Here is a 14,053-nt window from a genome sequence, read left to right as displayed (position 1 = left end):
GAGCGGCGCATGCGCAAAGCCGACCTCATACGTCATTCCCCCGGAACTGCTTCTGTTTACAACAGTGAGCGCAAGCTAGATTCAAGTGATTATTACGTTTTGAATATGGATATTTTTCTTAAACGCATCGATTCGGTACAGAAGGCCTTTGTTCACCCCCCGGAGCCGTGTGAGACACTTTTTTTTTATTTTATAGATGGGCGATTTTTATTCAAGTTCTTTTGGACTGATGCATGCAACACGCGCTGAGTGGCATTAAAAAGCTTGAAAGATCAAAGACAATTTTTAATATAACTCCGACTGGATTCGTCTGAAAGAAGATAGTCATATACAACTAGGATGCATCGGGGGAGAGTAAAACGCAGCCTAATTTTAATTTTTGGGTGAACTAACCCTTTAGTATTAGCTACAATCCAGCGGCGTAAACAAGAGTGTTATGAAATCCAAAGGCACTTTTTGTCTTGTTGAGTCAAAAGTGAATCTGACAACAGTACTGAAACACAGACAATATGAAAATCCCCTGAAAGCGCGATGAAGGATCGAGTCTGAGCTGTGAGGAGCAGTCGGGGAGAGTAAAGTGCATCTGTGTGTTTGTGTCCCGCTGCAGCTGCTCAGTGTGAATGTTAGCGTTATGAGGTGTCGAGCTGGGACTGATTCTCCTCTAGATGTCTGGAGTCCACCTCTGGAGGGTCCCCTAAGAAGATACAATTACAACCATTCAAATCACATTAGATCGTATCACATTTTATGTGTTGACTAAATTAGAGTTATTACAGTTGACTAAAACTAAACCAAAAACCATTAAAAATAATTGCTACTTTAAAATACTTGTTAACTGAAATAAAATATTAATAAAATTAAACATATTTCAGCTAAAATAACTAAAACTGAAATAAATATAAAAATAGACTTAAGAAAAAATAAAACTAAATGTAAAATAAAAATAAACTATACACTTTAAAAAATGATTCATATGCAATAATAAATATATTTAGCTCTAAGTTGGGAGTTTTTTGCCTGACTGGCTGGAGAGAGACTGATCTCAAGCAGGTTTACGTTGTGAGCACGTGAGGCCGATCCAGCCGCTGAGACACAGGCAGCGTCCGTTTCTGCGGTCGCACTGAGCGCCGTTCTCACACTCACAGCTGAGCGCACAGTCAGGTCCGAACCGCGTCACACTGCAGTCTGACACACAACAGCATGCATTACACACGCATATAATCATGAACATCACGTGCAGTGGTGTTACTGGACTCACCGCTGTCACACCGGACACCCGTCTTTCCTGAGGCACAGACACAGCTGCCGCTCACCGGGTCACACGCGGTGTCCTCCGCACAGTCACATGACCGAGAGCACTTCAGACCAAACGTGCCCTGCTCACATTCTGAGGAAGAAAAAGGGTTTTTTTTGGTTAATGTTCATTTTATTTCGAGTAATGAAAAAGCTTTTTAAGGTTGTAATTTATTTTAGTACTTTAACATCAATTTAACCAAAATAAGAAATGGTTCCTTGGCTATACGCAGAAATAAAACAAGCTGAAATAGGTTTTATTATTTTTTTGTATTTCAGTTATTGCTTATTTTAAGTAAGCATATTTAATTATACAGTATTATAACTATTGTTATTATTGTATATATTATATTGTGTGTTACTAGTATTATTAAATATGTAAAATAAAAAAAAATTCATTAACATTATTTTTATAATCTTTCATTCTAAATGTTTACATATAAATTTTCATCTATTTCTCTGTGTGTGTAAATATATATATATATATATATATATATATATATAGAGAGATAGATACACATACTGTATATGCATGTACAAAAACATGAAATGCATTGGCATTGTGTGTGTACAGGTATATATGGTTTATGAGGACACAAATGTGTATAATGACATGGGTACCACAACGTAAACATGGTTTATGAGGACACTTCCTGTGTCCCCGTAAAACAAAAGGCTTAAAAACATACAAAACGGTGTTTTATGAAATTCAAAAATTGCCAGTAGTTTCCTGTGAGGGGTAGGTTTAGGGGTAGGGTTGGCGTAGGGCTATAGAAAATACAGTTTGTACAGTATAAAAACCATTACGCCTATGGAGAGTCCCCATAAACCACAAATGCAAGTATGTGTGTGTGTGGACTTATGTAGATGCTGAACGTCTGACCTCTTTCACAGCGAGAGCCGTGAAATCCAGCGGGACAGAGACACAGTCCGGTTCTGGGGTGACATGAAGCCCCGTTCACACAGTCACAGAACTGCTGACAGCCAGAGCCGAACAAACCGGCGGGACACGCTGAAACACACACACACACACACACACAGAGAGTCAGCACACAGCAAACACTCAGTCTGTGCTGGAAGAGCTTCTCATGGATCTCACCGTGTTGACAGAGATGACCGTAATATCCCGGCTGACACCGGCAGCTTCCTGTCACTCGGTCACATGTGCTGTTATTCTGACACAAACACTGCAGAGCACAGCCAGGACCGAAGCGACCCGCAGCACACTCTGACAACACACACACTAAATCATAAAACCCAGCCACAGATAGAAACAGAACAGATCTGAAGCAGGAGAGTCTATAAAATTAGATTGTATAATTTCTATTATAATAATATAAAATAAATATTTAGTATATTTAATGATACGATATATTTATTACTTATTTGTGTAATTTAAAGACTAATACACAGTCAAATATTTCAATGTTGTTACACTATACAGTGTTTTTATTATACATATGCATCAAATGTATAATTATATCCTATGTAATTATAGAATATTATAATTGTATTACATACTTGTATCATTTAGATAATATTATATATAATTTTTGTTTTCAATCATTTCCCTAAAAATATTTTTATTATATATTTTGTGTTTGTGTTATTTTAGATACATTACAACAGATATTTTTTTATTTATTTAACAGATATATTATTTTATATATAATACTTGACAGATAACTGACATAGATTCAAATATTTTAAAATGTAATTGCACTTTGATTCATATCAAATGAATATTTGTAGCAATATTGTATTTCTATCACACATCAAACAAACAAAACTCCAGATCTAATTAGTGATTAGAAAGAAGTCAATTGATTCATAAGCATTTAATCTATAATGAACAGATACATTAATAATAATAATAATAATACATTTCAAAAGAAATGAGAAGAGTCAAGTTTTTACTTTTTGAGTAAAGATCCCAGCAGGCTTGATATCAATTTGACATGAAATATTAATCAAGACTTGATCAAGACACTGTAACGTTATTTTAAAGTCAGTTTGGATGGCAGTTTCTTCCGGTGGTAATTAGGTAAAAATAGGAAGTTAATCCCACACTGAAACTGCTTTAATGTAGGCCAATATGTTTGAAGTTCAATTTACATCACATCAACATCATGTTGAATTTCTGACGTCAGACTGATTTGCATATTTGACCTGTTTATTGACGTCAATTTGATGGCTTTTCATCATCAATTGCCCACTGGGATGAATCTCGGATGATGGATCATGTCAGATGAATAAATGACTCTTAAAGGGGTCATATGATGTGATTTCAATTTTTCCTTTCTCTTTGGAGTGTTACAAGCTCTTGGTGCATAAAGAAGATCTGTAAAGTTGCAAAGACTAAAGTCTCAAATCCAAAGAGATATTCTTTATAAAAGTTAAGAGTCAGCCACGCCTACCTAAAACAGCTCGTTCTAACACGCCCCCACATGTCTACATCACTATGTGGGAAGATTTGCATAACGCCGTCCAAATACTACTTTGTTTGGCCTTCCAAAAGAGGACAATATCCGCTTCGTCATGCATAGAGCTGATCCGTGCTGGTCGCTGAGGAAATACATTAACTTAGGGCTGTGGATCGCCGGATCGGCTTTCACCGTGGACAAAGCGGAGTCCAGCCCGGGGTCGTCACATGTGGTTGCCGCAAGCCAGCCGGACGCTCTGTCGAATCCGCCGGCCGTTCCTCACTGTAGGCCGCGACTCACGCTAGCCCACTGTGTGTGACGCTGTGTTTCGTTGTGAAAGTGAAACTACTTTGTTTGGTCTTCCAAAAGAGGACACGACTAGAAATCAGTGGTTACGTTGTATTTACAACACTGTTCCAGAACAGTTCAACCCAAATATTCAGATGCGTCCAGCGCATTTTATGGAGGACTGTTTACTGATCATGGGACAGTAGACTACAATGCCGACTGCAAGTACGTTTTTTGTATTTAAAGAATTTGCCACTGATGATTCAAATGCGAGTTTTGAGCAGTGTAGAGTAGCATTTCTTGTTTGTCATTTCTCCGATCACAAATGCAGGCATGGTTTTATGTTTACGCGGCGTGATGCAACACGTAAAAAGACAGTATAAGTCATTATAATCAGTAATTATGTCCCCACTGGATGCAACAAATGCCTCGTTTATAATGGGTTTTAATGTTTGTGTCTCGTCGCTCCGGCCGGGACAAGGCATCACAATATGGTAAGGGGTGTAACATTTCCGTCACACGCTTGAGGTATTCGGCCAATCACAACACACTGGATAGCTGGCCAATCAGAGCACACCTCACTTTTCAGACCGATGAGCTTTGTAAAAATCGACACGTTTCAGAAAGGCAGAGCATAGAGGAGAAACAATAATGTACATTATGTGGAAAATAATGTGTTTTTTTAACCTTAAACCGCATAAACACATTTCATTACACCAAATACACAAAATAATGTTATTTTTAGCAACATCATATGACCCCTTTAAAGGTAGAGTAAGAGCAACATTATGAACTCTATGGATGATGATATATGTCACCTCTCTCACAGCGCAAGCCGGTCCAGCCGAGGCCACATGAACAGTTTCCAGAGCCGGCGTCACACAGGCCTCTGTTACTGCAGTCACAGTGCTGAGAGCGGCCTACACACACACACACACACTGCTGTCAGACGTCTGAGAACACACATCTACCCTCACAGAACACCAGCTCACCTTCCTCTCCCACACACACGCCGGTGACCGGGTCACTCCTCGCCCCCTTTCCACAGACGGCCACACGGCCACAGTCCGGCCCGTAGAGTCCCGCCGGACACGCTGAACACCAGACGGAGACACGAGGAGAAGAGTGCTGTTGAAACGCTGCTGTCTGAGACACATGCAGTGTATTTTGTTAAGGGTTTGTTGTGTGTGACTCACTGAGATGACAGCGAGCCCCGATGAATCCGGCCGGACACTTACAGGTGCCCGAGCCTGAAAGACAAACGCCTCGGTTCACACACTGACAGCGACGCTCGCAGCCGGGACCGTAGAAACCCTCGACACACGCTACACACCAAACACATCCAAAACAGCAGCATCAGCAACACAGTCAATATACTCTATACAAACTTTACTGAGTTACCCACCTCTCACCTATCGTAGTCAAATAACCTTTTATCTAAAACAGGGATTCACTATGTTTTAGACAACCCCTTTTGACATTACTACTTTAATATTAAATAGTTCATATTTAAATATTTACACCCTTTAATATTACAATAATTTAACAGCACATTCACTTGTTCACAGTTTTCTAATGTTGTGTGTCATGGTGGTAAAATATTTCATATTTTTAGTAAGTGTTTTTAAAATGTTTTTATTTTGCTATCGTATTTATTTAATTTCTTTTTATTTTTATGGTCTTATTATTTTTGTATTTTATTTTGTTTTTATTGTAAATGTATTTTCATTTGACATTTCTATGATTTCATTATTTTTATTAAGTGTTTTAGCTTGTTTTTATTTTAAAATGATTCTTTTGTACATTTTTATTTATTTTACACTTTTGGAAAGATTTATTAATTTTTTAAAAATAATTGTTTATTTTAACCTCACATTTTTATGATTTTATTAATTTATTAAGTGTTTTTATTTTTTTTATTTTGATTGATGATTGATGATTTTATTTTTAGTGCTTTAGTTTGTTTTATTTTAAAATGTATTTAAATGTAAATTTTTGTCACTTTATTTTTTTTATATTATATTATATTATATTTAATTTGCTGTGTTTTAAAATGTACCTTAAATTTAAATGTGATATTTTTAGGATTTTATACATTTTGGTAAGTTTCTGTCTGATTGTATTCATTTTCAAATTTATTATTTTAGGTTTTAGGTTTTAATGAGATTTTATTTATTCATTTTAATTTTACATTTTTGGAAAGATTTATTAAATTTTTTTAAAGATTTATTTTAACCTCACATTTTTATGATTTTATTAATTTATTAAGTGTTCGAATTTATTTATATTTTAAAATGTACCTTAATTTTGCATTTTTAGGATTTTCTGAATTTTCGTTATTTTAATTTGACATTGTTAGGATTTAATCAGTTGTTAGCTGCTCAAGTCACAAACCCCGTGCAGTTCTCTGATGAACTCGACTGATCTAAACCACAGCAGAGGAACAAACTCTCAGTACCAGTATGAATCCAGTGGCTTGTGGAAGTTTAAAAGCATCACTCACCCTGTTCACACTTGGGTCCTGTGAATCCAGGCGCGCAGTAACACACTCCAGACACCGGGTGGCACAGCTGATTTCTCTCTGAACACTGACACAGCTGATTACAGTTGATGCCGAAGGTGCCGGGCAGACAGACTGTTGATACCCACACGGATGATCATATTTTTTAGAACAACTCTTGTGATGCAGTCATTTGTGAAGCTGCAGACTCACTCTGCTCACAGCCGTTGCCCGTGTAGCCGGGAGGGCAGCCGCAGTGTCCCGTCACGTGATGGCATGACGTACCCGGCGGGCAGGGGCAGCGCTGGACACAGTCCTGACCGTATGAGCCCGGCAGACATGCTGACACACACACAAAGTGTTACACACACAGACACTGGACACAAACTTCAAGTGAAGCGGGGGCAAAAAATCCCATAGACTTAACATTGTGACCAATTTTGACGGGACATAGCCCCAAGTGAGGATTTCAGACAAACATGTGGGTGGCCACATTTGAAAAAGCTGGCAAGCTGTGTGAGAACATACCTCACAATGTGGTATAAGTTGTACCCCTGGCGCGCAAGAGCCCCCCAAAGATGCCCCATAGACATAGACATTAAAATAACATCAGAAATGTAATGAGCAGCATTTGCGGATGAACGTACAAATCCTGTTCAACATCCTGGACATTGAAGTGATAGTCACACAGGTTATGAACTGACCTTTCTCACAGTGTCTTCCTCTCCATCCTGCAGGACAGAAACACTGTCCGCTCACATGATGACAGGGGGCGCCGTGATCACACTCACACCGGCCCTCACAGCCGACTCCAAACCGCCCGGATACACACGCTGACACACACACACACACACACACACACACACTGCTGATCATGATCATTACACTTCCCTACACACACATATTACATGTCATTATTTACTTCTTTAGAAAGGTTTTTTGAGTTTACAATCATTTGGTCTCCATATGTTCAGACAAACAAAACAAAAAAGTCCACACAAGCTCAGTTTATTTCCAGTGTGGACTTATTTCCTATTGGGACAGTGAGTTGAGGTGAGACAGATGAGGGGCTACTCTTACTTAGGCTTTGGTTTAGATCACAGAATGTTCATGGGTTCAGCAGACGACTGTAGATGACCTTACCGTTCTCACAGCGCTGTCCTGTCCAGCCCGGCTGACAAACACACCGACCCGTCTGTCGGTCACACTGAGCACCGTTCAGACAATCACATCTGTCCAGACAGTCTGACCCGAACCGACCCGCTGGACATTCTGAACACACACACACACACACACACACGTCAACATGAAGCATATATTTGCAAACACATAGATGAACATTATATTTAAATAATAAATTATATATACATAAATAAATATAAGACATTGCATAATTACATTTATATTATTAGTATAATATTTAAATTATATATAAATATAATAAATATGTACACCATATACTTCAATTATACAATTTACAGAAATGTTAAATTATGCATATCAAATGCTGTGCATATCCTTATGTATTGCATTTATATACATCAATTACAGAAAAAGTATTATCTGGCTATATATATATATATATATGGTATAAAAAATATTTATTTATTTGAAAAAAAAAACCCCCAGAAACAACTGGAGAGGAGGGATGGTAATGGGAAAGGACCACAAGTCTAAATAAATAAATAATAGATTCAATTATTTATTAAACATTGTATTTTTTATTATATTGCTGTTTTGCTTCTTTTTTATTTTTTACACTTGTATTACACATACTCTGCTTTTTTGCTTTATTTTGAAGTTTAGCTTAGAGTTTGAAGTTGAGAATGAACCTGCATGTAAAAGTTCATCCTGGAGCAGCGCTCATAACTATAATGAGGTGCGAGGAGAAGAAACCAAGATCTAGAAACAGAGGCCGTGACTAAAGCGTCTGCGGTTGCCAAAACCATCTGACACACAGGTTAACAAATACTGAAAAGTGAAATACCAGCATGACTCTATATACTGTATATGATGCAATGCCTGGAAATCAGTGGCTATTTTCCTTCCCAACTTCACACGTCGAGATCCATTTTATTTATTTATAATATATATATAAAATATAGAAACATTTACACACTAGTTTGCGTCATGTCCTGATTATTTTGTGTTCTCTCTCCCAGTTAAAAAATAAAATGAAATGTAAAAAACCTGAGCTTCCACACTGCCAATAATAGTTTCCTATGCTAGTCAGCACACTGCACTTTACACTGTCAAATACAATAAAGCGTGTACATACTGCACATTACTTGCATCAAATCTCAGAGCACAGCCAGACCGGCATAAGGATCCGCCACTCACCCAGTTCACAAGCTGAACCCGTCCATCCGCTGGGACAGAAGCAGCGGCCGCTCTCAGGGTCACAGGAGGAACCCCCGCTCTGACACAGACATCTCTGAGCACAGTCCGTCCCGAAGAAACCTGGAGAACAACCTGCAAAAACAGGAATCCAAAACACTAAAACCATATACACTCAAAGAAAAGCATACAGGAGACATCGTAACACCAGAAACATTATTTATTAAAAAATTTTTTATTATATTTTTTATTATATTGCTGTTGTGCTTCTTTTTTATTTTTCAAACACTTGTATCACACATACTCTGCTTTTTTGCTTTATTTTGAAGTTTAGCTTAGAGTTTGAGGTTGAGAATGAACCTGCATGTAAAAGTTCATCCTGGAGCAGCGCTCATAACTATAATGAGGTGCGAGGAGAAGAAACCAAGATCTAGAAACAGAGGCCGTGACTAAAGCGTCTGCGGTTGCCAAAACCATCTGACACACAGGTTAACAAATACCGAAAAGTGAAATACCAGCATGACTCTATATACTGTATATGATGCAATGCCTGGAAATCAGTGGCTATTTTCCTTCCCAACGTCACACTTCGAGATCCATTTTATTTATTTATAATATACATATAAAATACATAAAATATAGAAACATTTACACACACTAGTTTGCGTCATGTCCTGATTATTTTGTGTTCTCTCTCCCAGTTAAAAAATAAAATGAAATGTAAAAAACCTGAGCTTCCACACTGCCAATAATAGTTTCCTATGCTAGTCAGCACATTGCACTTTACACTGTCAAATACAATAAAGCGTGTACATACTGCACATTACTTGCATCAAATCTCAGAGCACAGCCAGACCGGCATAAGGATCCACCACTCACCCAGTTCACAAGCTGAACCCGTCCATCCGCTGGGACAGAAGCAGCGGCCGCTCTCAGGGTCACAGGAGGAACCCCCGCTCTGACACAGACATCTCTGAGCACAGTCCGTCCCGAAGAAACCTGGAGAACAACCTACAAAAATACACTCAAAGAAAAGCATACAGGAGACATCGTAACACCAGAAACACGGCTTTTCTTCTTAAGAGGCCTACTCTACTTGTCATCATCAGTGAGCATTATGGGTATTGTGTTCCTGGTAACGTTTATGAAAATAAATATGCATGAATACATATCATAAGGGCCTGTTTATAACTAGTGGTTATTCTTTGTAAACCCTAGCCATGTTCAAAGTCACATAAATCACCTTTCTTCCCCATTTTGATGCTTGGTTTGAACTTAAAAAAAAAAAAAGTCCATATCCGTTTAGTCCATTCATTTACATGACAATGGCATTTTGGGGGCCTGAAAACACAAACTTTTGAAAACAAGCTTCAAAGCACAAGGTTTTGAAAACAATACCATTATTGTCTCAGTGTAAACTACAAAAACCTGACATTTTGAAATCAGTGACATCATGCACATGCATATTATGTGTTCATGTCGTGTGCCTTTAAAGTCCCCATGAAATCAAAAGTAAAGTTTTTTGGGTGTTAGTATCAATATGTTAGTCTTAAGGTTATCTATAAGGCAGTGTGCTCCAAAACAGTGACAAAATTCGCATTTAGAAGATATAAGCATTCAAAGCTTGCAGTTCGTCACTTCCGCCAAAACGGCTCAACGATTTTTTTGACGTCACATTGTACTTCAGCTTCTCATCAAACTTTCTGTCCAATCAAATGCTCTCTAGAATCCGAAGTGCCTGGCCCCTACACTATAAAATAGACGCTGAAGCCGCGGCTGAAATCGGTCACTTTTCCATAGAATTTGTATTTTCTGTACAGTGAATGGCACGTAGTGCACTATATAGGGGACAGGGAAAGATTCAAACAGTGTAAATATGCTTTCCATTGAGGGAAAAAAAGAAGTCTGGTTTTGCGCTGTCACGCTAACCACCGCACCGCGCACACACTCTGCTCCGATCCAGAGACACACGATAGCACGGAGCGGATCACATGCGCGAGTCTGCGCAGACCACAAAATGTATCTGTGAATTCTACACAGAATGCTATATTTTATAGCAATATGGATGAGAACTGCAAGCATAATAGTGCATTTTTAGCTTTGATCACAGGAATACATTACATTTTAAAATATATTCAACTAGGAAGCAGTCATTTTAATTGTAATACTATTTCACAATATAACAGTTTTTACTGTATTTGTGATAAAGAATGCAGCCTTAATGAGCATAAAAGACTTTCCAAAACATTCAAAAACCTTACAGACTCCAAACTATGTATATATAGCATATGATGTATATTGTAATGAATGAAGCGTCAGTATCTTACGTTGTGAGCAGGTGTCTCCCGTCCACCCTGCGCTGCACTCACACTGACCGTTTACAGCGTCACAGCTGCTGTTATTGTGACAAACACACGTCTGAGAACAGCTCACTCCGTACAGGCCAGCAGGACACGCTACAGACCAGACAAACACACACACACACACACATTACTTGCTGGAAAACGCCTCTGTGCAAGACAGGAAGACAGATGTGCTCATAAAAGAAGAAGTTATGATCATAACGTGTGCTCGAGATCCTGCAGTTAATTACACAAGCTCACTTTGGTTACAATGTGGGCCGATCCAGCCGGGCAGACAGGCACATTCACCACTGTCATGATCGCAGAGCCCCCCGTTCATACACACACACCTCTGCTGACAGTCCAGGCCATAGAAACCCTGCGGACAGGCTGGACACACACACACATAAACGGTCAAAAATCATCCCGTATCCCATAACACGACTGATGTTAATATATGAGAAGTGGAACAAACGTACGTTTTTCACAGAACGATCCAGTCCAGCCAATCTTACAGGTGCAAGCTCCGCCCACATGGTCACATGATGCCTGGTTTTCACACTGGCAGCGGTGCTTGCAGCCCGGGCCGAACGAACCAGCAGGGCATTCTGGGACAGACACAGATCACATCAAATGCATCATAAATACTGTAACATTTATAACAGATATTGAAGTATTCATGGAATACAGAGGGACTGTCAAATCTAAAATGAGAACATGCATGGGATACTTGTATGAATTCATTTGTCAACTCGCAAGACCATTTAAAATTAACAAGTGAAAGCAATATTATAATATTTTTTTAAAAAGTGGCTATAATATAAATGTTAAATGCATCAACTGCCCATCATTTTATTTTTTATTTTGCATGTCTTTAGATTCTTTTCCTATTTCATTATCAAATATTCTATAAATACTGTATCATTTATAACAGACATAGGAATATAGAGGAACTATTAAATCTTAAGTAGTTCTGCTCTACAAGGAAAAAGCACTGTTCTGGCACAATCTGCCGATGAATCCAGGAGCGCAGACACATGTGCCGTCATGCCGGTCACAGCGGCCTCCGTTCTCACACGCCGGACACGATTCCTGACATCCAACACCCCAGCGACCCTCTGCACACTCTGATGTAGAAATATGGTGTGTGTTTGGATTATACATCTGGACAGCATTAAGGCTGTCAAAATGACTGAAAAACTAAATTCGAATTTTCTATTTAAATATGATCAAAATTCGAATTATATTCGAATTTAAAAGTCATAATTTCAGTTAAGGGGAAAAAAGCTGTTGGCTTCTCTCCTGAGCCCACAAGAGGGCGCATCGAGCAAAATATGATGCACGTTTCTTCAAAGCATAATAAAATAACACGGCTATCTTTGCATAATGTTTAAAATAATGCTTATAAATCATATATAATTACTAAAGTTGCTTAAACAACGTGCGCCACTGATAAAGCTGCCTGACGGCTGATGCAGACCTTGAATTCGAATGCATCGTTTTTGCATTTTTAATGTGGATTTTTTTTTTTTATTCTACGAATATTATGTTCTGGGTCAATATGACCCGCAACACATTTCTTAGTTGTCGGAAATACTGGTTACAAAATTACAAAAGTGTACAAAATTGCAATGGTGTGATGTCAGTTGGATCCAACAAAAACAATTTAAATAAAAAAAATGTAAATAAATGAATAAATAAAATACTGTTTATAATATTCTCATGTTTTAAAAAAAAAGTCAACAATTTTATAGGTAGTAATTAAACAGCTTTAAAATATTATTGGATAGATAGAATAATGTTTACTTTTTGGTGATGTTTTTACCTGATCTTTTGTTTGCTTGCATTTTTTTAAGGTGTGATTTTTGAATTGTATTGAATCCAAGAGCTCCGAATTTAATTTCATTGAATTTATATTTTATTTTAAATCTTTATTTTGTTTTTATTTTATATTATTATTTCATTTTTAGATTGCATGTTTTACAGTTATTTTCATTGTATTTCAGTAATGTGTTTTCAACGCTAATTTAAAATAAAAAAAGGTTAAATTGCTACTGTATGTATCAACTACCCATATAATTATTTTATTTATTTTTAGATGTTTTTTTAACACAATACGAGGGTTAAACAACATGACAACAGGCAGAATTTTCTTATACTGTAGGATCACTTTGTCTATGAGCCACTAATACAAGTTTACAGTACTAAAATACTACAAATATTACTGTAAGTTATTTTTTTATAGGCTGGGGGTCTCTTTTATAGATGTGAAGACAATATTAAAATATAGAACAATATAAGTATGACATGTTGGTGTCAGCAACATTACCTTTTTCACAATGTTTTCCAAACGTTCCAGCGGGACACAAGCATTGGCCAGTGATCCTGTCACATGGTGCCCCCGAGCAGTCACATGACTGAGAGCAGCCAATCCCAAATCTCCCATCAACGCAATCTATCACAGTAATGGCAAAAATATTTGGTGCTGAACATTTGGAGCACAAATCTCCAAATTTCCACATGCAGCTTTATTGATCTGATCAGTGACTGATGCATGTCTAATGTCTACTTTAGCTCTAATGGCCTTAATGCCATATGAACAATATATGTATTTTTAATTTGACTTTATTTAGCTGATCAATGACTGATGCATGGCAAGTACTTTATCTATAATTTGACTTGATATACCTTGGTCACACTTGTCTCCTGTCTTTCCAGCTGGACACTGCGGTTGACACGCTCCGGTCACATGATCACAGATCACTCCAGCCGCACAGGAGCATTTATTATCACAACCAGAGCCAAAGAAGCCTGATTCACACTCTGCCCAGAAAAACAATGAATACTGATCAGATCAGATCATATACTGT

General features: G+C 37.8%; 1 protein-coding gene across 1 annotated transcript in view; it reads right to left on the bottom strand.

Annotated features, from left to right (window-relative positions):
• Positions 1-343: 343 nt before the first annotated feature.
• LOC107592884 (multiple epidermal growth factor-like domains protein 6) overlaps positions 344-14,053 on the bottom strand; it is an 88,721-nt gene continuing 75,011 nt past the window's right edge. The window contains exons 18-36 of the mRNA XM_016282460.1: positions 13,872-14,006; positions 13,513-13,638; positions 12,179-12,310; positions 11,663-11,791; positions 11,445-11,573; positions 11,169-11,297; positions 9,721-9,852; positions 7,648-7,776; positions 7,209-7,337; positions 6,718-6,846; positions 6,508-6,639; positions 5,201-5,329; positions 5,010-5,098; positions 4,823-4,946; positions 2,393-2,521; positions 2,177-2,305; positions 1,259-1,387; positions 1,057-1,185; positions 344-694 (exon numbers count right to left, since the gene is read on the bottom strand). Of these exons, the coding sequence (XP_016137946.1) occupies positions 630-694; positions 1,057-1,185; positions 1,259-1,387; positions 2,177-2,305; positions 2,393-2,521; positions 4,823-4,946; positions 5,010-5,098; positions 5,201-5,329; positions 6,508-6,639; positions 6,718-6,846; positions 7,209-7,337; positions 7,648-7,776; positions 9,721-9,852; positions 11,169-11,297; positions 11,445-11,573; positions 11,663-11,791; positions 12,179-12,310; positions 13,513-13,638; positions 13,872-14,006 (2,354 nt within the window). The 3' untranslated portion in view covers positions 344-629. The remainder of the gene's footprint in view (positions 695-1,056; positions 1,186-1,258; positions 1,388-2,176; positions 2,306-2,392; positions 2,522-4,822; positions 4,947-5,009; positions 5,099-5,200; positions 5,330-6,507; positions 6,640-6,717; positions 6,847-7,208; positions 7,338-7,647; positions 7,777-9,720; positions 9,853-11,168; positions 11,298-11,444; positions 11,574-11,662; positions 11,792-12,178; positions 12,311-13,512; positions 13,639-13,871; positions 14,007-14,053) is intronic.

Source organism: Sinocyclocheilus grahami, unplaced genomic scaffold, assembly GCF_001515645.1.
Source record: "Sinocyclocheilus grahami isolate Dianchi unplaced genomic scaffold, SAMN03320097.WGS_v1.1 scaffold160.1, whole genome shotgun sequence".
NCBI classification, from domain to species: Eukaryota; Metazoa; Chordata; class Actinopteri; order Cypriniformes; family Cyprinidae; genus Sinocyclocheilus; species Sinocyclocheilus grahami.
This window is presented reverse-complemented; position numbering and strand designations above follow the sequence as displayed.